Below are 22739 nucleotides of genomic sequence, written 5' to 3' on the forward strand. Positions count from 1 at the left end.
TTATTTACATATACCATGGAGAACACTGACAGCAAGATCCAGGTGAAAACAATTAAACTCATAAGTGGTTTCCTCTAAATGAAATTTGGTCAATACTTAACTGTAGTTTGAAGGTAACTGGTTTCTTACAGAGATCTAGTATAAATATATCTACAGCCTGACGAGACAATGAGTGAACGTAAGTTGTTAAGTGTATTTTTAATTTCTCAAAATGTGATGACAAAGTGAGAAAATCAAGCAACTCATGGTGTGTTGTATAGTAAAATCTCAATGCCATTATGCTCACCTATTCTGTCCACTAAGTTAGCTTCATCAGTATGTTGTAAAGAAAATACTGGTCACTATTCGTCAATCTCTTAAATTTACTCATCTTTTCTCACCATAAACTCTGGTTCTTCTACAAAATAATTATTAGCTTTCTCTAACCATTTCACAATGCAAGCGTTCTAGAACTTTTAAAAAAATTCTTGAGTATTCTTGAATGACAAGATTTTTTTTCTTTTAAATTGCAGCACTCCAAGACAGACAAGTAAACAGTCTGGAGTTAGACCTCAACTGTCATTACCCTGGAACTATAAGAATTTCCACTAAAGGTAAAAGACATACAGGATGGAAATGGGTTCAGATTTGACCGTATATGCCACCTCACTGGCAGGTGGAGAATGAGCAATTATTAGTGCTCTTATACAGACTAAAAACCCAGGTTGGAACAGGAAGGCAGCAATGTGCCTCATCAGTTTTTCAGTCAATTCCATGATATCCTTGATTTCAGGCTGCTTTGTGGAGAAGAATCTAGCATATTATCTAAAGCATGTAATTTCAAGCCCTTAACCTTTTAACAGTCAGCAACAGAGTGAACATGCAGGACAGAACTCAGGACATACAGGACATTAAGAAATAAGTATCTAAAGTCCCCAAAAACGTTAAGCCCACTTGTCATCACAGTGTGACCCATTTGCTGAAAACTCCAAAACATTTACTCTCAAAGAAATGCCAGAAATGGATATATAACATTTGACTTTGCAAATGTCTGCAGAAATGTAATATTTCGTGTAGATTTATGATTGAAGATTATGGATAGCAGGCCTGAATACAGCCAATAATTGTTAATGATTTGTATTACTGCTTTTGAAGATTCCATTGCTGGTATGGTTGCTGTTTTCCATTAAATCTGCCCAAAGTTGCTGCAAAAGTAGGAAAATCGGAAACGCGGTACATGTCAATGGTGGAACATAATTTTGTCAAAATGTGGCATTACTTCATGTTACAACACTGTTCCAAATAACAAAACTGCTGTGTTTGCTTCTCCCCTATACTCACACTCATTTACCAGATGCTTCAGCAGAAGCTAGGTGATGATTGCCACTTTTGTTTGGAAGGTGGAAAATATACTCAAAGTTATCCAAATGTAAGATGTTGGATAATGTTTTACTTGATTTTTTATGTAGCCTTTACATGATATTGCATGGCAACACTTCCACAAATTTTTAACATTATTATAAAGTACCACAGTCAAGGTTCTCATTTCAAAAGCAATACCTATTTAATGCACTACTGCACATATAATCAGTGATAGGGAAATAAACGTTACATTTTTTCACTGTTTAAATTCCTACACATTGCAGTTACTACTATATACACGTTAGTAGTGTTTTAAGAATTTTGATAAATACAAAGCACTCCTCTTCCAATTATCGAGCAGAATAATTAACATTCTGAAAAATAATCAAGAACACAGCACTGAGTTCTTAACAGATTTTAGTTCAAAGTCCTCTGCTTTCTCATTCTCCTAATGTTGCAACTGAAAGTTGTCAATCACCATCTGGGCAAGTACATCAAAGGCTTGGGGACAGCCTGGAGGGGTCAGAGAAAATTCATGGCAGAACCTCAGACTCCCACAGAAGGAAGCCCTGAGAATAACAGTTGCCCTATATAGACAAAATTAACGATTGCACCCGTACACTTCAAAAGGTTCCTGCACTGGCAAATACATTCATTCACAGAGAAGATTGTACACAGTTGGGTCACTTTATTGGCAGACTATACACAGACATTAGTTGACTGCTCAATGCTCTGAATGGCACAAACAGCATTCCAATCAAACTTTTCCATTTGAAGACAAATTAAAGCTGTTAGGATGGGAAAATTCCTTCCATCTCATGGTCCAAAGTGATTAAGGCACCATAGGTCTGTTATGAATTTAATGAATAATCTAATGGATTCTTCAGTACAGCGAAATGTCTGAAGCTCGTTTCTCCATTGTGCTCTTTGTGATACTCTTGTGTACCAGGAGCTGAGCCTCAAAAATAAACCAATGGCATCATACATATTTATAATACTGGTTAAAAACAGCATCTGTTTAAAAAATATGGATGTTTAAAATGTTGAAGTACGTAATATTGGGAAACAAAAAAAAGTTTTGTTTATGTTGAAAGCAAAAGGAAGAACAAGTGTGTGGTCTAGAAGGCAAGAAATGCTGACCTTTCACATCTAGGATCAGATTTCAAATCCAGCCCTGGACCAGTGGATGAAAATCATCTCCATGATCACAAGTGGATCTCGAGACGCAAATGCCCTCAATTAAGAATGCAAAAATATCTCTGGGCTAGGAATAAGGCAAGCAGCGCATACAATAAATAACTGTTGCATTATTATAGCACCTTTAGTTTCCAAGACTTCAAATCCTTCCATGCCAAAGAAGTCACTCGCACAGGCATCATTTATTAGCATTCTTTATGCCATTCTTCAAAATTGCACTTTATATCAAACCTCTAATGATTGTAACAGATCATACTTTAAATCTTTCAGCATCTACAATAACTGCCCATCATAAAAAAAAGATCAAAGTGAGTTACACTATTTATCTAATATTAGTTCCTATGAAGTGGCCAACAAGCTTGAACAAGACAGAAAGTGGTGGAGAAACTGTTCTGACAATGGGTCATTGGACCCGAAGAATTAGTACTGTTTTTTTCTGTGTTTCAGATCACCAGATCCAGTATTTTGTTTTATGTAAGCACATAACCAGGAGCAGGAGTAGGCTGTCTGGCCCTTCAGGCCCCTGCTCCACTTACTCACCCTCTCACCTTAATGATTTAATTACTTTTCCCTTCAAAAAGTTATCTATCTTAACTTTAAAAACATTCAATGAGGAAGCCTCAACTACATCACTGGGCAGGTAAGTCCACAGACTTTCAATCCTCTGGGTGAAGAAGTTCCTTCTCAATTTGGGATTCCCTATCTGCTCGCCCTGATTTTGAGGCTATGCACTCTTGCTCTAGTTTCACCTGCCAGTGGAAATATCCTCTCTACTTCTATCCTGGCAATTCCCTTCATAATTTTATATTTTTTTTTATAAAATCGCCCCTCATTCTTTTAAATTCCTATGAATATAATCCCAGTCTACTCAGTCTCTCCTTATAAACCAACCCCCTAAATTCCAGAATCAACCTAATTAACCTCCTCTACACCCCCTCCAGTGCCAGTACTCAAGTATGAAAACCAAAAACTGCGTGTAGTACTCCAGGTGTGGCCTCACCAGCACCCTGTACAGTTGCAACATAACCTCCCTGCTTTTAAACTCAATCCCTTTAGCAATGATGGACAAAATTCCATTTCCCTCTTTAATTACCTCCTGCACCTGCATCCCAACCTCTTCTGTGATTCATGCACAAGGACACCCAGGTCCCTCTGCATAGCAGTGTGCTACAATTTTGCTTGAAGAAGCAATCACATGCTTGAGGCATGGACACGGCTTAGACTCAAATGTACCAGACTCATCAAATTTCTCCCCAGTTCAGTCATTACGATCCTTGGGTTTTTAAGGCCCAGGTGAGAAAGTAAAGCTAAACCCGGACCAGCAGCTGCTATCCCATGGAAGGAATTAGCCGTCTGTTCACCTGGTTTACAAACTGAAATGGGGCATAAAATCAACGAGTGAAGTAAAACTGGAGAAATCGAGAAATAAGTCTTAACCCAAACAAGACAAGTGTATGTATTTTCAGAATGTGTGTTAATAGAAGCTTTCAAATGATGATTATGGTACAAAATTACTAAAAAAAAATGTACATTTTTAAAATTCATTCATGAAAAGCTGCCTTCTATAACTACCATAGTCTACTTGTTGGAGATACACCACAGTGCTATTAGGAAAGGAGCTCCAGTGTTATAACCAAGAGACAGTGAAGGAATTGCAACATATAGTCAGTTCTGCTAATAACACTTTTACCATGACTAATCCAACTAACCTATACATCCCTGGGCATTATGGACAATTTAGCAGAGGCAATCTACCTAACCCGCACATCTTTGGAAGAAAACCAGAGCACCCAGAGGGTGCAAACTCCACGTAGAGTCACCAGATACTGAAATCAAACCCGAACCTCTAGCGCTGTGACGCAGCAGTGCTAACAACTTGAGCCACCAACTTCCATCAACTTCCTGACAATCATCATTAGACTGAAAGAGTGGTAATTGGCCAGGTTAGATTTATCCTGCTTTTTTTTTGCACAGGACTTATCTCGGCAATTTGCCTCATTGTTGGGTAGATGCTTATCATTTAGGTACATATTTTTCATTTGGAAGTTAAAACCAATAATAGTTGATATTATAAGCAATTCAAGAAAGCATCATTCCACCTGCTTTGATGCTAGATGACATTTTGAGAACAACTAAGCTAAAGGAAGAAATTTGCCTAATAAACTAGATGTAAAAAACTGGTCGTGAAAAATAGAAAAAAAGTGTCTCATCACAAGGCTTAGATTCAGTACAATCTTCCTCTTCCTTTAAAGAAACAAACACTGATACATAAGTATGCTAATTACAGCCAAAGTACTGCCTTGTAAAGCATGAATGAATACACACTCTCGCGCTTGTGTAGCACTCCATGCCTTTTACAAACAGTACAGCCACGTGTTTGTAAGTTTATTTTTGTTCCTTCCCAAGTAATCTGATGGATTAAATCAAGGTTTGAAATTACTATCATCTTGTTTGCCCAGAGCAAGCATACTTTTGGTATTGCTGAACATCAATGGAGATTTTTGCTCTGTAGCCAAATAAACAAACTGGTTTGAAGCATTTTAAACAGCTGAATGTGTAGGAAAAAAACCAAAAAAATTAACCCTAAAGTTATAAACAAAACAATGTGTTCTTCTCAAACCTTGTATATTTACATATACACATTCATCAATTTTAGACTTATTTTATATTTAGTAAATACAAATTAGAGTTGCTGATGATTTAGTACCAATAACACACAGATTTAAATACTACAAATAAGTTTTGACTTAATTTAATAGTTACTAAATCAAACAGATGCAAAATTGCCATAGATCAATAGCAGTGTGACGTTTCAAAGTGAGTGTCAACAACAAAGAGCCTGAGGGCAGCTTGATGTCAAAGCAAACAGAATAAAGAGCTACTCTGATGTCCATCATTCACATCCGTCAGCATCCTATTCCTGTCGCATTAAAAGATCTAGCCTTCTTCCTCCTAACCTGAAGCCATTAATTTATTTTTTACATCAAGGCAGCAGATTGCCCGACTGGGCCAGAAAACATCAAGCTACCATCAGATAAACAAGTCTATTATTGGCAGGAATGATCAAAGCACTGCATATCACTTAGTTTGCCAATTCTCTTTGGCTTTCTTGTTCAGAAAATCAAACACAGATGAAACCTCATAGATCCTCAAAGTGAAATTGGTATCAACTCCCTTTAAAAAAAATCCTATTGTTCTAGCAAATGGGAGCATGATGAAATATCATTAAACTTTTGGATCAACCTTAAAGAGAATAAAATCCAAATGCATCACAAAAATCACTTCATTTGGAATCTTTTCTTATTGGACCCAAACATCAATTGTCCTCCTTGCACTGCAGTGTCCTACTGCAACTGAGTAGTTAGAAATGACTGCCCACAATAAATACTTGGGACTTTAGCAAAGGATGTAAATAATTACCCTATAAAAGGTTATCCATTGGATCAAAAGTTTTTACACAAACGATCCAGTTTAATAATGCATTGTGTGACTGAAATTTTAAATGTTCACTCAATCTGCTTTGTTGGCTTCTACTGTAACATCATTTCATGTTCAGATTTAATAAACTTTTTGCAGCTTGCTTTAAAAACACTGAAAATGACAATGCCAGGCTAAGAACAGGATTTTTCATAGATCACTTCCCATTTACTTTTGCTCCTCTTCACAATATTTAATTTCCAAGATTTTACAATAATTGGCAAAGGAACCATTTTCATCATTCACAGTTTGTATAGTCCCCTAGACATTTTGTGGGCTCCTTAACAGTAGTTTCTGCTTCTTTGCAGTCCAAGTTAATGGACCGCCCTCTATCAGAAATCCACGTTGTTTGTGAACAGGAAGTGTGGTATGGAGGTGGCTTTTCACTAACTGAGCTTAAGTCTCACAACCACACAGACTAAATAGCAGCAGGGATGGAATGGGAAATATAAAGTACAAACAAATTACTGTACAGAAAGTGAAATACAGATTGGGGCACATAGATGGGATGATGTTAGAGAAAGACAGAAATGAAACACAAAATACAAAAAAAACTAGAACATTACTTTCTTTTCTTCACACTTAAACGTGTGGCAGAGGGCTCAGGGGTTAGCATTCTGCCTCTCAGTGTAAGGGACCCGGTTTTAATTCCAGCCTCAAGTGACAGTCTGTGTGGAGTTTGCAATTTCTCACTAAGTCTGTGTGGGTTTCCTCCCACAATCCAAAGATATGCAGGTTAGGTGAATTGGCCATGCTAAATTGCCCATAGTGTTCAGGGTTGTGTAGGTTTGGTACATTTCCCCTGACTAATAATAAGGTAGGGAGGTGGGTCTGGGTGGGATGCTCTTTGGAGGGTCTGTGTGGAGTTGGGCCAAAATGGCTTGCGTCCATACTGCAGGGATTCTATGATTCTTATAAAATTTTTCCCCCAAGAACCAAAGTTGTTCAGCAGAAATTACGCACTGCCTTGTTTAAAAACTTAGTTACTTATGATTATATCAGCCTCAACATTTTTATCTCTCTTTAGACCAAGAATAATGGTAATTAGCCTAAGCTCATGCCGTTAAATTAATTTCTTGAGATTTTATCAGTGCATTACAGCCAGTACCAAGCACTGCATGACTGATATATCTTTTGTATTTCTGCGTTCAACTGCATGTGTGCGCACCAGGTTAGTGTTAGCTTGTGACACTGCTGAGCACAAAAGCCTTGACATTTTTGTTAACAACAAATCCAAGTAATTATTTTTACAAAATTTTGCAACTTGAAATTATTTTATGTCCTTAAAAACAACAACCCTGTTGTACCACATGCAGATCAGATGAAAACAAATGGGAAACATGAAAACATTTAATTCCAAGTTGTGGATGATAAACCAATGAATAAGTCACTGTACTTCAAATGAGACACAACAGCCTTTTAGAATGCAAGCTCTTTGATTTGTTGGAGACAGAATTCTTTGTTAACAGCCAGCAGACAAAACTAATTCAGTAGATTTATAAAAAGCCTTCAATAAAATAGTAAATATTAGGGTCAGGCTAGCTAGGGTCAAGGGACCAGCATAATGGATGATGAGTTGCTTGGCTGCAAGACAAAAAGCAAACAGTAGGAGTGAAGGGAAGCTACTTGGAGTAGAAGTGGAGAGTGGAGCCCCATAAGGAGCAACGCTTGTCTACAACTTATATTAACAATTTAGAGCTTGGAGTCAAAAACACAACTTCCAAATTTTTGGAAAATGACAAATTGAGATATATTGGTTGACAAAGTAAACCATAAAAGACACAATACATTACAAAACAATGATAAAATTTGCAGAGTAGGCATATATTTTGCAAATATATTTCAATTAAGTAAGTGTTACGTATTATATTTTGGTCAGAAAAATCTGGTGGCCACATACTGGAAATAATTTAAATAAGGTAGAAGCAAAAAGGGATCTGGAGTGCAAATACACAAATCACTAAAAGTAACAATGCAGGTTAATAAGGCCATAAAATTTCAAAGCAGGCAATATGATTTCCTTATTTATTGTCATATGTATTTTGTTACAAAATACTATGAAAGGTGTTGCATAGTCTTGCCACTCTCTGGCACCATCTAAAACACAGAAAAACAAACCGAAGCATTGAAGGGCATAAAAGTGAAAAAAAAACGTGATTAATTTTACAGTCCTTGTTGTCAGGCCTGATGGCAAGGCACGAGTTCCCTTTGCCACGCTATCACCACTGAAACAAAGGTCACCATTCTTTGGCACCATCTCACCTCAACTGATGCCCTCACCACTGAGAGTCCTTGCTGGACTTCCCAATACAGATACTACCAGGTCCCACATGCCACTACGTGTTCACTTTGGGCCCACCTTGCCGATGCAGTCACTGCCATCAGGTGTCGTACTGGGCCCAAACTTGTCTCCACTGCAGCAGCCATGAGTCGGTGCGAGAAACTGCCGGGAACCCAAATGTCACCTCCGCAGCTGTCGCCATGTATCAGTGTCGGGTCCAAGTGAGTCCACACTGGGCTCACTCTCCATCACTGACACTGTCACCGTGACAGAGTAAACCAGAGGTACGTTAAATAAAGGAAAAATAATGAGAAAAGATAAAGAAATAAAAAACGAAGATGAAAAACAAACAGCAGGCTCAGAAGCTCTACTCCTCTGGCATCTTAATGGAAGGCCAATTAGATTTAGTTGTGGAGGAATAGAATTGAAAAGTCAACAAGTTACTCTAAATTTATGTCAAGCTTTTGGAATGTCAATACTAACGAGAGAAAATGCAAAGCTTTTCAGTTTGGCAGAATAAAAGAAGAATATTACTTAAATGAGAACGAATACAGAATTCCAAGGTGTAGAGGGTTTTAGGTATTTTGGTGCATGAGCCATAAAAGGTTAGTATGCAGCTACAGCAAGTAATTAAGGAGGCTAACTGGGTGCTATACTGCCACAAATTCAACATTAAAAATGTTATACATCAGTAACACAGGCACTACGGGGCCTCATTTTGAATACTATCTGCACTTTTGGTGTCCTTAAGGAAGAATATAAATGAGACTGCAGTCAGTTCAATGGAGGTTTAAACACTGATATTTGGAAATGAACTGATTGGCTTATGAGAAGTTGAACAGACTGTGCTTGTTTTCATTACAATATAGAAGGATGAGAGGTGACTTGATTGAAATAAAAGATCCTGAATGATCTTGACATGGTGAATGTGGAAAGAATGTTATCACTTGTTGATAAGTACAGAACTATGTGCAATGTTATGAAATGAGGGGTCACCCTTTCAGAACAGAGATGAGATTTTTCTTGCCTCTGAGAATTATCCTACTTTGAATATTTCTGCCTCAGTGAGGTCATTAAGACAGACAGAAATGGATAGATTCTTTTAAGAGAATCAAAGTTCATTGGGACTGATGGAATGTTGAATTTGAAACTGACAAATCAGTCATGATGTAATCAAATGGTGAAGCCTGCAGAAAGGGCCAAATGGTCTAAATCTGCTCCTATTTTGTATGTTCATATGTGTCCCTTCTACTTGTAAAAAGACTGAGGTCTATTGCTGATCACTGAAATTATAAAAGTCTTTCATCAAGTAGACAGAGTGTCTCCACTTTGGAAAGAGCAAAAATAGAAGCCATTGATAAATAAGCAAAAAATTAAATAAAGAATGGCTGTAAAGGACATTGGTGAGGCTACTTTTAGAATATTGCTTACAATTCTGGTCACTTTTCTATAGGAAGAATGCTGTTAAACTTGAGAGGTGCAGAAAAGAAAGATTTACAAGGATGTTGCTGGGACTGGAGGGTTAGAGTTTTCAGGAGAGGCTGAATAAGCTGAAACATTTTCTTTATCCCCTGCAGTGTTGGAGTCTGAGGGGTGACCTCATAGACATTTATAAAATCATAAGCAGCATGGATAGGGCAAATAACCAAGGTCTTTTCCCCTAGGATGGAAGTGTCCAAAACTTGTGGGCATATGTTTAAGGTGAAAGGGGAAAGATTCAAAAACGACCTGAACGGTAACTTTTTCTGCACAGACGGTGATGAGTGCATGGAATGAGCTGCCAAAGGAAGTGGAGACGATGAGTACAATTACAACATTTAAAAGGATGGGTGTATGAATAGGAAAGGTTCAGAGGGATATGGGCCAAATGCTGGCAAATGGGACTAGGTCAGATTGCAACATCTGGTCAGCATAGATGAGTTGGAATGAAGGATCTGTTTCTATACTATAGGACTCTATGAATTCAGTAGAAACACCTTTACTAAGCAGAACAGATTTAAGGTCCATAGGAAAATGAGCTACAAAAATAAACTGCAAAGCGAGATTCAATAGTCTCAGAATTAGGGTGCTTCATCTAGTGCGTAAGATGTTAAATGCTGTGGATAACATTAATTCAGAGAAAATGTAGTTGACAGGACCAAATGAACACAATAGTGACAAGTAAACATAAAAAGAATACAGAATTATTTCTTAGGTTTATTAATATTTCTAATAAAAAACAACTGACATGAAACATTTGGGAAGATCAAAATAAATCTAAATGCTAGGCTGAATTCAGATAACAAAAGGGCCAAACTTCTTAGGTTGAATGGCCTTTCCTTATCCTGGACTGTTCGTACATCCTGAAGGTACATTATAATGTGTTACTGGACCACAGGACAAGGATATCACGAGAAGCCGTCATCCCACTTTTTAAAATTAATCAACAATTTTTTTTATAAATTTGGTTGTTATTCTTGCATCAGAAGACTAAGTGGTGATTTTATTTTATCATGTCACTACAATGCTAATACCAAGATTTGAATGGATGGACGAATCATGTACAGTAGCTCTCCGATAATGCCCATTCCGGTAGCACAATCTGCTTATAACGTCGCTGAGGAATTAAGGAATGGGAGTTTCGAGAATGCTTACCTCTGTTTATGATAGCGCGATTCCAGTGGGGATCGCTTTGCACGCTTCGTTCTGCACGTGCTGATGCCAGTGTTGAAGTCTTTGCACCGTTCTGGTCATGCACCCATATCAGCTGCTGACATAGCAGCTGTGACAGGCGCTGTACAGAGAGCAGCTTTCTGTAAGAGGTATGTTGAGCAGCTTCCTGTGAAAGGTATACTACTCCTAGATTATCCACTCTTTTGGAAAATAAAAAGGAGCACACGGACATGAATGTTAGCAAGAAATGTCCTGGTGATAAAATAGCAGGTGGTGAATGCAAAAGAAAGGCTAAAACTCTGGAAGAGAAGCTAGATATTATAAAATGTTTTGAGGGTAAGGAGAGAACATGTGATATAGCTTGCTTAACAGGAACAGGGGAGTCTACCTGATGCACCAGGATGACCATCTGTCCCTGCATTAACAATATGTTTCAAATGTAACGTGTTAAACTTACTTTTGCGTTTGATAAATAGGATTTATACCTTCATTCATGCTGCGCTATATTCAGTGTCAGACGTCTGGGTGATTTTTGAGCGATTGAGAGTGTTTTTTTTTGCTGGTCTGCTCCAATCCCATTTTTCCCGTAGGCTCCATTATTTATATTAAGCGATTTTCTATTTGCGAGGTTTTACTGGAACGTAATCATGGTGTTATAGGTGAACTGCCTGTTCATGAACAGCAGTGTAAATCGTGCCCTAATGGCTGGCCCAGTTACAAGCCAATTAATCTAATTTTGTTGGGAATCAAATGTTCTAGAACTTATGTACAGAATAATGGATTTCTGTGGGGTGGGGTGAATAACATAAAGGTACAGTCCCGGAGAGAAATCAGATGACATTACAATTGAACAAGTTAAATCTCAAGTGGTTCATAATTCAGCTAAACCCAGATATACAATTACAGTCTCAAAAATACCCCAGAGTATCCCTTATGAATATACACCAAACTCAGGATAGGGTGGTTTAACTAACCTGTTCAGGTGTGTTATGACACACCTCTGGAACAGGTAGGACTTGAAATCAGGAATTTCAGTATGAGCTTCATCTATTTCCGTCTAATGATTGAAGCTCACATGAGAGATATCAACAGCTTTATAGGCCCATCATCTCTAAAGTGTGAGAATGCAGAAGTACTAAATTGTAACATAATCAATTAATTTGGAGTGATGATCAAGATTTGACTTTTAAAATTGTGGTAAATATGTTATTAGAAAGCAAGACTTTAAATCTGCAGAGTAAGCCAACCACAGTAATTTCAGACATATAATTCGTATTTTAAAATGAAATGCTTTTGAACTTTGCAAAAGATTTTCTGGTTGGGTTACACAGCACAGCATAAGTAAACAGAATAATGCCCAGTCACAAACAACTGGCCTCAAAGTGGAATGAGTCCATGAAATCAGCTTATGTGGTAAATGATTAACATGCATTTCTCTTCCTGCTGTCTCTGGGAAACAACAAGACCAAATACTAGTATTTACATGTTCAAATGGCTAAAAACAGCAGTGTAGCCTTCTTCCCCACCCTGGAACTGTTGCAATTTGTGAGTACACGTTCAGAATTTTTCATGATTGCTCATATCTGTTTTGATCACTCATTCTGTCTTAAGTGTTTTCGCATGTCAAATGACCATCTCAAAGTAAGTTCAGACACTAAAATATGCATACAAGATAAAACCAGCTTGTGATGTTAAAAACAATTCTTTAAAGTGCTGATTGCAGCTGGAAGAAAGAACAATCTGTTGTATTTATAAATTACACTCACATCAGAGGCAGGAAGCAGAAAACTGATGTTTGGTCCTCATTAAAAGGCATTTCAAAAGGAGGCTCTCTAGACAGCTAACAAGGCTATCAGGTAAAATGAAGTTCCCACTCTGAAATTTATGAAATAAGTGGTATGGATTAGTTTATCAGTTCGTCTTCTGTGTACTACTTGTAATACAAACATATGAATAAGCAATGATGAGAGGAATAGGCTTTCTGCATTGCGCTGTCTTCTCATACAATTGTAATACCATGCAATTCTCCACCTTATCAAAAATCAGATTGAGGGAGGAACCTGAAAGAGGTGTTAAAGATGATAAGGGGCATGAACAGGGTGGATAGAAAGTAGCTGTTCCTCTTAATTGAAGGATCAAGTACATGGGAGTAAAATCCCTTGTACAAGGGAGTTATCTTACAGTAAAAAGCAGGAGGTGGAGAGGGGATTTGAGGAAAAGATTTTTCATCCAGAGGATGGTGGGGTTTCTGGAATGCCTTTAAAAGAACACTGGGATTAACACTTGAAGTGTCATGACAATGAAGGCTGCACGTCTAGTGTGTGAGAAAGTGGAACTACAGTAGGTAGCAATGTATTTTTGGCAGTACAGATTTGATAGGTTGAAGGGCCTCTGCTGTATTGCATGATCCTATGATTATGTGGTCAACCTGGACCAAGCAAAAAAAGTCTGCTTAAGACTTAATCCAATGCAGATAGTGAAAGATCTGGAAAATTCCTCTGCACTCCATTCAGTTAGCTGCAATTAACTTAAATGTTCATTCAGAATTCCCTAAAGCAGATCTCTGCAAGAACTGGTGCTACCAGGAGTGATATTCACACCAAGCAGAAACAGGTCCTACTTTCAAGAGAAGGAATTTAGCAAATCCACGAGAGGATATGCAGTTCCAGAGGGCTATTATTTTCTGGGTAAAGTATTACATTCTGACATCTGACAAAGATCTGGTCTTGGGCAACTGTGGCTCTGCAATTAAGTAACTGAGCAGGAACTTTGGTTCCATCACCAATTACTGCAAAACATCACTTCCCAACTTTGCCGTTCTGAACAACTTTATTTAATCCTCTCTATTTTCTAGTTTGCAATCAGTTTGTTAATTTTCCTATTGGAGCGACCATAGCCACAAGTCTGTATATGCCTCAAAACACTCTGAGATGTCCTGAGGTCATGAAAAGTGCTTTTAAACAACTCTTTTTTTTAAGGGATGCTGCAAGATAATTCCTACTACTTACAACTTATTTCCAAAAATGACAAAACAACTGCTATTGGAAAGTCTTCATGATTACTGCACGGCAACTTCAGCACGATTCTCTCTTAGTATTTTTACATAACAGGATCAACACCAAACAAAAATGCCCCAATTACATAAAAATACAATAGATGCTGTTGTGATCCTAATTAGTGAAAGGATGAAAGCTATCTGAAACTCTACCCACATAATAAAGTATGTCTGACATCTTAATTCAACTGATGTGGGCAGACTGAAAACAGTAAATGGGTGGAAGCAAAAATCTAATGCATATCAGATGACACAGGGTGGATCTAAAAGTCCATGATAATTAATACACACCTTTGGAATAGGAAGAACTGACACTTTGTTACAAACACAACACCATTATTATCGGGTGCATCTGTAGAAAGTCTTCAAAATACATTCTCACACAGCTTTCATGGAATGTTGCAGCCATTCTTTTAAGTTCCAAGTAACCTTTGAATGATGCATATCCTTTTCTTTGCTTTTATTAATAGATAAAGCAAAAAGGAATACTCACTAGAAAAAAAAAGCTGCATTGCTTTTGACAGTGAATGCTTTGGCTTTATATCGCAGGTTACTATTTCCAACTTACCCAGGAACTGTATTGGTTGAAAATATGAAACTCCAGTGATTTACCAGTGCCCATAATGCATTTTAAAACTGCTGCGCTCTCAAATTTATTTGTGGAGTATGAAGTTGCGCATTAATGTCAATTTTGAAGACAACAATACAGTACGCTTACTCACAATAACGAATTAAATAGATAGAGAAAACATTCAGTGCACAGGAAAGTTTTGTACGCAGTTAAAATCTCCCTCCCTCCCAAATTAGCCCAGAAAAGATTCCAGAATAGCATTAATATTTCTGTGGGGAAAAGAACTTCCCCCCCTCCCACCCCACCGATTAACCTGCCTCGTTGGTTTAACAAATAATAATGACAATCATCTACAAAATGAAATGTTGCAGAGTTGATTTGTCAGCAACACATACTGATGTATAAAAATGTCAGGCAAAAACCAAGGTGGTAAATTCACCAAATCCAATTTGGATGCTGAACACAAAATCCATAAGAGCACTCTGGTTAAGAGATCTTCAGACATCACAGAACATGTATATAGGTATAGAACTTATAGATACTGTCAGCAAACAGTTTGAACTAAAAGCTTGAATATGACAAGATATGTTTTGAAATACATGCTTTACTCTGAAGTTAGCAGAAACTTTAGCTACACAATGATTTTGTAACAAGGAATAATTCTGTTGACAAGTGTAAGCCCCCAAACCAACCCCTCCTGATGCTTCCGGTGCATCCACGTATCCTTGTAAAGGTGTTAGTGCATGAAATGTCATGTATAATTGTGAAAAAGAATGTAATACATCATTTAAAAAGCTAGTCAATTTTTAAATGCTTCTTAAAATGTTTTAGCTTCATCCTTCAATTCACTAAAAGTTGAAGTGATTTTGTGCCAACTCCTACCCAACCAATTATCATATTTGATTTACATACCTACAAATGAAATTCAATATATAGAATTCTATTTCAGACAAACAAGTTTTATTTGCCTGTAAAAACATCACAGTTATTTCAAAAACTGAGTTATCAAAGTTCTAAATCTTGGTACACCCTTGGATATAAAAATGTCCAAGTGATGAAACTTTTAAGCATTGACCAATAATACAACAGTTGCTCCTTTTACTATATCACTGTAAATCTGTGGCCTCTCATTCTTAACCCTTTCGCAAGTGGCAACATTTTCTTCCTATTTACGTACACTTTTTGTGATTTTGAATGCGTCTCGGAGATCTCCTCTCAGTTTTTTCTTCTCTAAGGAAACTTGTCCAAACTTCTCCATTAATCATCATACCTGAAACTCCTCATCCTCAAAAATATTTCTGTAACCTCTTCTGCACTCTTTCCACAGCCTTTCCAACCTTCCTAAACTGGTCAGGATTGGTCACAGTAGTCCAGCTGAGGCTGAACTAGTGTCTTACTGAAGTTCAATATAACTTTGTTATTATGTTCCTCACCGATATTAATAAGGCCTACAATGCTGCAGATTTTATTAATTGCTTGCTCAAGCTGTCCTGTCACCTTAAGTGATTTATGTACAGATAACCATGGTCTCTCTATTCTGCACCCCTTTTAGATTTGTACCCTTTATTTGATGTTGTCGCTTCATGCTCTTCCTACAAAATTGCATCACTGTAAATGCCCTTTCGAAGTTCCACTCTTTGAACTTCCACATTGAAGTTCCTCCTTCCATGTTTTATATCAAATTTTGAAACTGTATCCTGTATACCAAGATTTAGATCATTGCTTTTGCTGAAATAACAAGCTCCCAACACTAACCCTTGAAGAATTTTGCTACATATTTTCCTCAGACCCAAAAGCATTAAATTAACTATTACTCCTCAATTCCTGTCACCTAACTAATTTTGTATCGATACTGCTAGTGTCCCTTTTATTCCTTGAGTTCTAACATTGACTTCCACAAGGCAAACACAATTTTATGGATCTCAGACCCTAGTCCAGATAGAGCCATACTATGGAAACAGGCCCTTTGGTACACTTGTCCATGCCAACCAACAAACACTAAAGCACACTAATCCCAGTTATCAACACTTGGTCCATAGCTGACTATCCCTTAGAATTTTAAGTACTCATCCATATATGCTCATTATTCACTCATGAACCTAAAAGAAAGACTATTTAACCACAGGTGGGTGTAGCGCAATCTTTCCTCAATTGAGGATACTAGGTAGTAAAAAGGAGTACACATCCCTTATAAAAGTGAAGTATTGCAGGTGCTGAAAATCTAAAACAGAGAGAAAATGTTGGAGAAACTCCATAGTTTTTACAGCATTTGTGGAGAAGGAAATGAATTTGAAGTTAGAGTATAATGTGACTCTACTTCAGATCACAGGACAGTGTAAACTCCAGCCCCCCCAATCAATTGTGATATACAGTTCAGTACTAATCCTTTTTACATATTAAGGTATTAAGGAAACAAATGAAGAGCAAATTTATAATGTATATTGTCTATCAATACAAGCAAATATATTCAAAGGTATGACAATATAATTTGGAGCTATTGTAATAAACTCAATCATTTATAAAGTTAACAAACATATTCATTAAAATTATCTTATACAAACGTTAAGACAAGCTATCAAAGCCAACAAAATTACAAACATATTGATCCACTAATCATCAATATTGCCATGATATGAGGTGCCAATGTTGGACTGGGGTGGACAAAATCAGAAATCACCTTACACCAGGTTTATTTGAAATCACAAGCTTTTGGAGGGCTACTCCTTCATCAGCTATTTCACCTGTCGAAGGAGCAGTGCTCCATAAGCTTGTGATTCCAAACAAACCTGGTGGGCTATTACCTGTTGTCGTGTGACTTTGAACTAAGCATCAATAGTCAGCAATCACAAGGTAGTCTTTTTTTGGCATATTGGGATTCTAGCATCACACAGCTGCTTAGCTTCTGATCATCCAGCAATACTTTTACACTCATGAAAATGACATGTTGGTAATTAAAAAAAACAGGTATGATTGTAGCCTTCTAAATCAAATTCTTTGGAGTTTGAGAAGTCAAAGCTAATACATAGCAATGTCAATAGAGAAAATCAAATATGCATTGTATGAGAGCCATCGCAGCCCAAAGGCCACAAAATCAAGCAAACCTGAACGTAGTAACCTATTAGACAAATTGTCTGTGGGCTGAAGGGAACAGTTATATTAAAAAACATGTAGGCATCCACAAACAATATACCCACCCTTATATATCTTGAGCTAATTAAGATATTCTGAATCATCTTTCAAATTGAAAACACAAGTATACATGGGATAACCACTTTAATTACAAATCTGTAATTAGATTTCTGTTATTAATTATGCATAATCTTTTATATAATACAACCATTAAAAGGGAACTTTAATTCTTTGAAGCAATGTCAACACAATAAGATTGCTCATCATTAGTAAGCACTCCAGCTGGTTTCCAGAAAATTAATTTAAAAAAAAGTTTCCAAACACATCATTCACAATGCTTAGTTTTTAGTTTCATGAACTCTGAATATGAAAGTTTGGGTTTTTGTAACAGCACAAAGAATTAAGAAAATGTTCTGTACAGTTTTGAATATTGTGCCTACAGTCATACCATGTCACAGAGACTACCTTCATCAGAACAGCAACAATGATGCTACACTCAAAAAGGAAGATGGAGAAAATGGTACTCACTTAAAAGCCATTACAACTCAACGTTTTCCAGTCCTGGAATGTCAGGACTGATGTGTGAGGAGATACTGGATCAGTTAGAACTATATTCACTGGAGTTTAGAAGAATGCAAGGTAGAATCTCATAGAGACCTACGAAATTATAACAGGACTAGACAGTGTAAAGACAGCAAGGATATTCCTGGCCAGGGAGTCCAGAATAAAGGGTCACAGTTAAAAGATATGGTTAAGTCATTTAGGACTGAGATAAGAGATTTCTTCATCCAGATAGTGGTGAGCTATTGAAATTTTCTACCACAAAAATGAGTTGAGGCCAAAACATTGAATGCTTTCAAAAAAGAGATATATACAGTTCTTAGGGCTAAAGGGGTCAAAGGGTGTGGAGCATAAATGGGAATGGGGTCCTGAGTTGGATGGATCAGCCAACATCATATTGAATAGTGGAGTAGCCCCAAAGGGGTTAATGGTCTACTTCTCTTCCTATTTCCTATGTTTCACTGCCATCAACATGAAATCTCAATGTTTCACTCTCCATATGTGTTACTAGACATCCTGACATTTCCGGCATTTGTTCCAGATTTCCAGCATCTGCAGTATGTCGCTTTTCTAATACACAGTTGTTCATCTGAGCAACTGTTAAATTTTAGACTACTTTCTTCTTGCACCATTCTCCAATCTTCAACAGTAAAAAAAACCTGAGATCTACTCAGAAATAGCAAGCATCAAGCACTTGGCTTTTCCCCAAAGTTCTAAACTGTTCATAGATCATGAATAAGGCCATAAAGCCAAGTGAAAAATGTTAACATATCATAAATAAGTAGTTATTCAGACAAGATGGCTTCCAATCAATCGCACATTAATGCGACAAATAATCAACATGAGTTAAATTCTGAAGAACAACCAATACAGATGTCGGCACTCTTACCTCGAAAAGTGTTGCAGTTGGTTTATCAAGAAGCACTTTAGGTGGTGTTTTAACTACAAAATAGAAACCATGATGATTATAAAGTAATCTCAATAGATTCATTTGCTGATCTGAGAAATAGTGATACAAGTACAATATAGAGTGAAAATGCCAATCTACAGTAGTGTACCAATCTTAACCTTGACACATTCATTAACATTTAAAGAGGAACTGTTACTACCACATCCTTTAAACCAAGTGAAAAAACAAACTGAGCTCCAGCACAGCTCCCTAAAGCCAAAATAGAAGTGCACATTTTATTTTGTGCCCTATCTGTTGCCAATTAGGCATCAAACACAATACATTGCTTAATTAATAATGTGCTTTTGGGAAGGAATTTTACAATGACTAAATGGCACAATGTCCCAAAAACTTGGGAATAGAATCACTGAATAGAAAACCGTCCTTACATAAATTCCCTCTAAGAGAAAGGGGGTTTGATCTGATTCTTTTACCTTTTTTTAATTTTTAAGTCTTGAAATGGTGGTATTAGACATAAGTTCTATGATTATTGTATCTTGTCAAAACTAACCACCATTTTGAAATTACACATCAGTGTAACATAATCAGAATTAAAATAATCAAGCTGCATTTAACAGAGGAGACAGATGAATGCCAAATCACAGGAAGAGATAATAACCTGTCCAAATGGCATCTATTGAAGGAGGAGCTGAAAATGTGTTGCTGGAAAAGCGCAACAGGTCAGGCAGCATCCAAGGAGCAGGAGAATCGATGTTTCGGGCATGAGCCCTTCTTCAGGAATCTGGGCTCATGCCCGAAACGTCGATTCTCCTGCTCCTTGGATGCTGCCTGACCTGCTGCGCTTTTCCAGCAACACATTTTCAGCTCTGATCTCCAGCATCTGCAGTCCTCACTTTCTTCTATTAAAGGAGGAGACAATCTTAGAGTGTGAGGCCAGGATGGGGTGAAACTATGCTTGCTAATGGTGAGGAGAAGAGAGCAGGGGACAAATAAGATAGTATGTCAGACAAGCATTATGATAGCAGACAGGCACTGGAGGGGTTGAGGAGGAGGGAGGCTGATGACTTGTAACTCTACATTCAACCTGGCTCCAGATCCGCAAATGAGGCTGCAAGAATGGATTCTTGTCATAGTCCCAGTCGAGAGATAGGAACAAAATCCATCAGTGAATATGTTCCAACTATGGTTTGACATGTCAAGGTCAGATCCAAGTGGGATCAGTCCAAACAAAATAATAACTGCTTGCTTTTAGATGGTTACTCATGACCATGAACAATAACTTTTGGTGAAGCAAAATAGTTACTTTGCTTATGCCAATTTTTTCACTTCTACAAGTCACCTTGAAGCTACAATCTGCATTTTTGTAGTGATCTAGTTTAGCAGTACAATTTAATTTTATATTTTTAAAGGTGCAGAATACAGGTTTTCCTCAGCATTGTACTGTGTTGCCAAGTCAGTTTGCTGCATCCTCACCTGATTTCTCTGTTGTGTTAATCAAAATTAGATTCCTTATTTGTGAAGTATACCAATTTTTATTTTCAATTAGCAATGAGATGATCTTAAAATGATGAAAAGTTGAGAATCTCTGCTGATGGCTCTAAAAAGTATCTTATCCTTGGAGAGGCTTTCTTATTTTGATCTTTAAAAACCACTACATTGTCATTATTTCAATCCCTTCTCAAGTTAAATTTGGTTCCAAAAGAGAATTGATTACTCAAATGTATTAGTTAGTTGTCATTTATTTCTTACTGCAAATATCCAAGGTTATCTATTCCCAAATAGTCAATGAGAAACTGAGCATTGAGTGTCTCCAGACCATCTCAACTTTTCACATATGTCGCACAAATGTGTTGTGTATTTTAAAAAAAGGTTCAGATGATGTTTTGGGATTTTGTGGTGAATGCATGATTTTATTGTGGGCCCATACACCACATTTGATATTCTTTAGTTTTGGGATATGGTTGATGGAGAAAGAAACAGATGGATACATAAATATAATTCTCAACTGAAATTAATGACAAGAAATGCTACACATTTTGAGACCACAACAAAGACCTGTCTTCAAACACTCCTAAAAAGGCGAGGAGCTAAAAACAGGTTAGACGTGAAATTCACCAAGTTCTGGTGAACCATTCTAACCAATAAAATGGGAATGATTATAAGAGGTAAAGGTATAAAGAATCTTACCAAAGACATTTATTCAGCTGGTTTGAAACTAAAGATGAATCTAACATTTTAGAATAAACTTTATGTTAATCAATTTTAAGTTAGATGGCAATGTAAACTAAATTAAAAAGATATCAGTCGAAAACAAATAATATCCTTCAATGACTGATGTTTTGATGTGTACTCAATAATTAATATAGCTAATTAGCTACCCAGTAGGGCATTTCTTAATAAGTGCTTCACTTTAGACCACATTAAAGGAATTATGCCCAGCTTAATATTTTGTTATAATGTATTTTAAGAATTGTTTTATTTTATAAATTGTAACATTTCAGAATTGATCATAACTATGAATGATTTCATTCAGGAAAGTATCATCATCCTTAGAAATCTAAAATAAAAAGGAACCTGAATTAGTAGTATGATGGTTGGTGAAGAATGCAAATTTGTGCAGTTTTGGTTTATTTATTTGAGTAAGGATGTTCTGGAGGGAGTGAAATGAAGACGTACCAGGCTAATTCCCCCAGACGGCAGGACTGATGTACTGAAAGAGACTAGACCAGTTAGACTATATCCACTGGAGATTAGACAAATCTATTTCATAGAAATCTATAAAATTTTAACAGGAACATAGGAGTTTGGAGTTGCCACTATCCAGGATATTGGCTCGGCTGCTTTTGGAATACTGTGTTCAATTCCGGTGTCCTTGTTATAGAGAAGATGCTGTAAAACTTGAAATGGTTCAGAAAATACTTTAAGGATACTGCCAGAGTTGGAGGCTTCAAGCTGTGGAAGAGGTTGTATAGGCTGGGGCTATTTTTACCTGGAGAGTCAGAGGCTGAGAGGTGACCTTTTGGAAATTTGTAAAATCATGAGGGGCTTGGATAGACTGAATAGCCAAGGTTTTTTCCCCAGAGCAGGGGAGTCCAAAACTAGAGAGCATAGGTTTAAATTGGGGTGGGGGAAGGGGGGAAAGAAGAGGAGCAGGAGGTTTACAAATGACCTGAGGGACAATATTTTTACACAGAGGGTTATGCTTGCATGGAATAACTCCCTGAGGTGGAGGTTGGTACTATTACAACATTTAAAAGGCATATGGATGAATATGAAGGGTATAAAGGGATATTGGCCAAATGCTGGGAAATGGGGCTAAGATTAATGTGGAATACCTGATTGGCATGGACGAGTTGGACCAAAAGGTCTGTTTCCATGCTGTACATCTCTATGACTAGACAGTGTAAACAGAAGAAGGATGTACTCAATGATTGGAGAGTCCAGTAGCAGGATTCACAGTCAAATGGTATGGGATTGGTCACTTAAGACTGAGACAAGGAGATTTGTTTTCACCCAGAGTGTGGTGTGCTTGTGGAATTCTCTGCCACGGAGATCAATCGATTCC

At 37.2% G+C, this 22739-nt stretch overlaps 1 protein-coding gene across 3 annotated transcripts in view; it reads right to left on the bottom strand.

Annotated features, from left to right (window-relative positions):
• Nucleotides 1-22739, bottom strand: part of aspscr1 (ASPSCR1 tether for SLC2A4, UBX domain containing) — a 212660-nt gene that overhangs the window by 46722 nt on the left and 143199 nt on the right. For all 3 annotated transcript variants that reach the window (XM_060844791.1, XM_060844789.1, XM_060844790.1), the window contains one exon: nt 19154-19206. In XM_060844791.1, coding sequence (XP_060700774.1) covers nt 19154-19206 — 53 coding nt within the window. The remainder of the gene's footprint in view (nt 1-19153; nt 19207-22739) is intronic.

This window comes from Hemiscyllium ocellatum, chromosome 25, assembly GCF_020745735.1.
Source record: "Hemiscyllium ocellatum isolate sHemOce1 chromosome 25, sHemOce1.pat.X.cur, whole genome shotgun sequence".
NCBI classification, from domain to species: Eukaryota; Metazoa; Chordata; class Chondrichthyes; order Orectolobiformes; family Hemiscylliidae; genus Hemiscyllium; species Hemiscyllium ocellatum.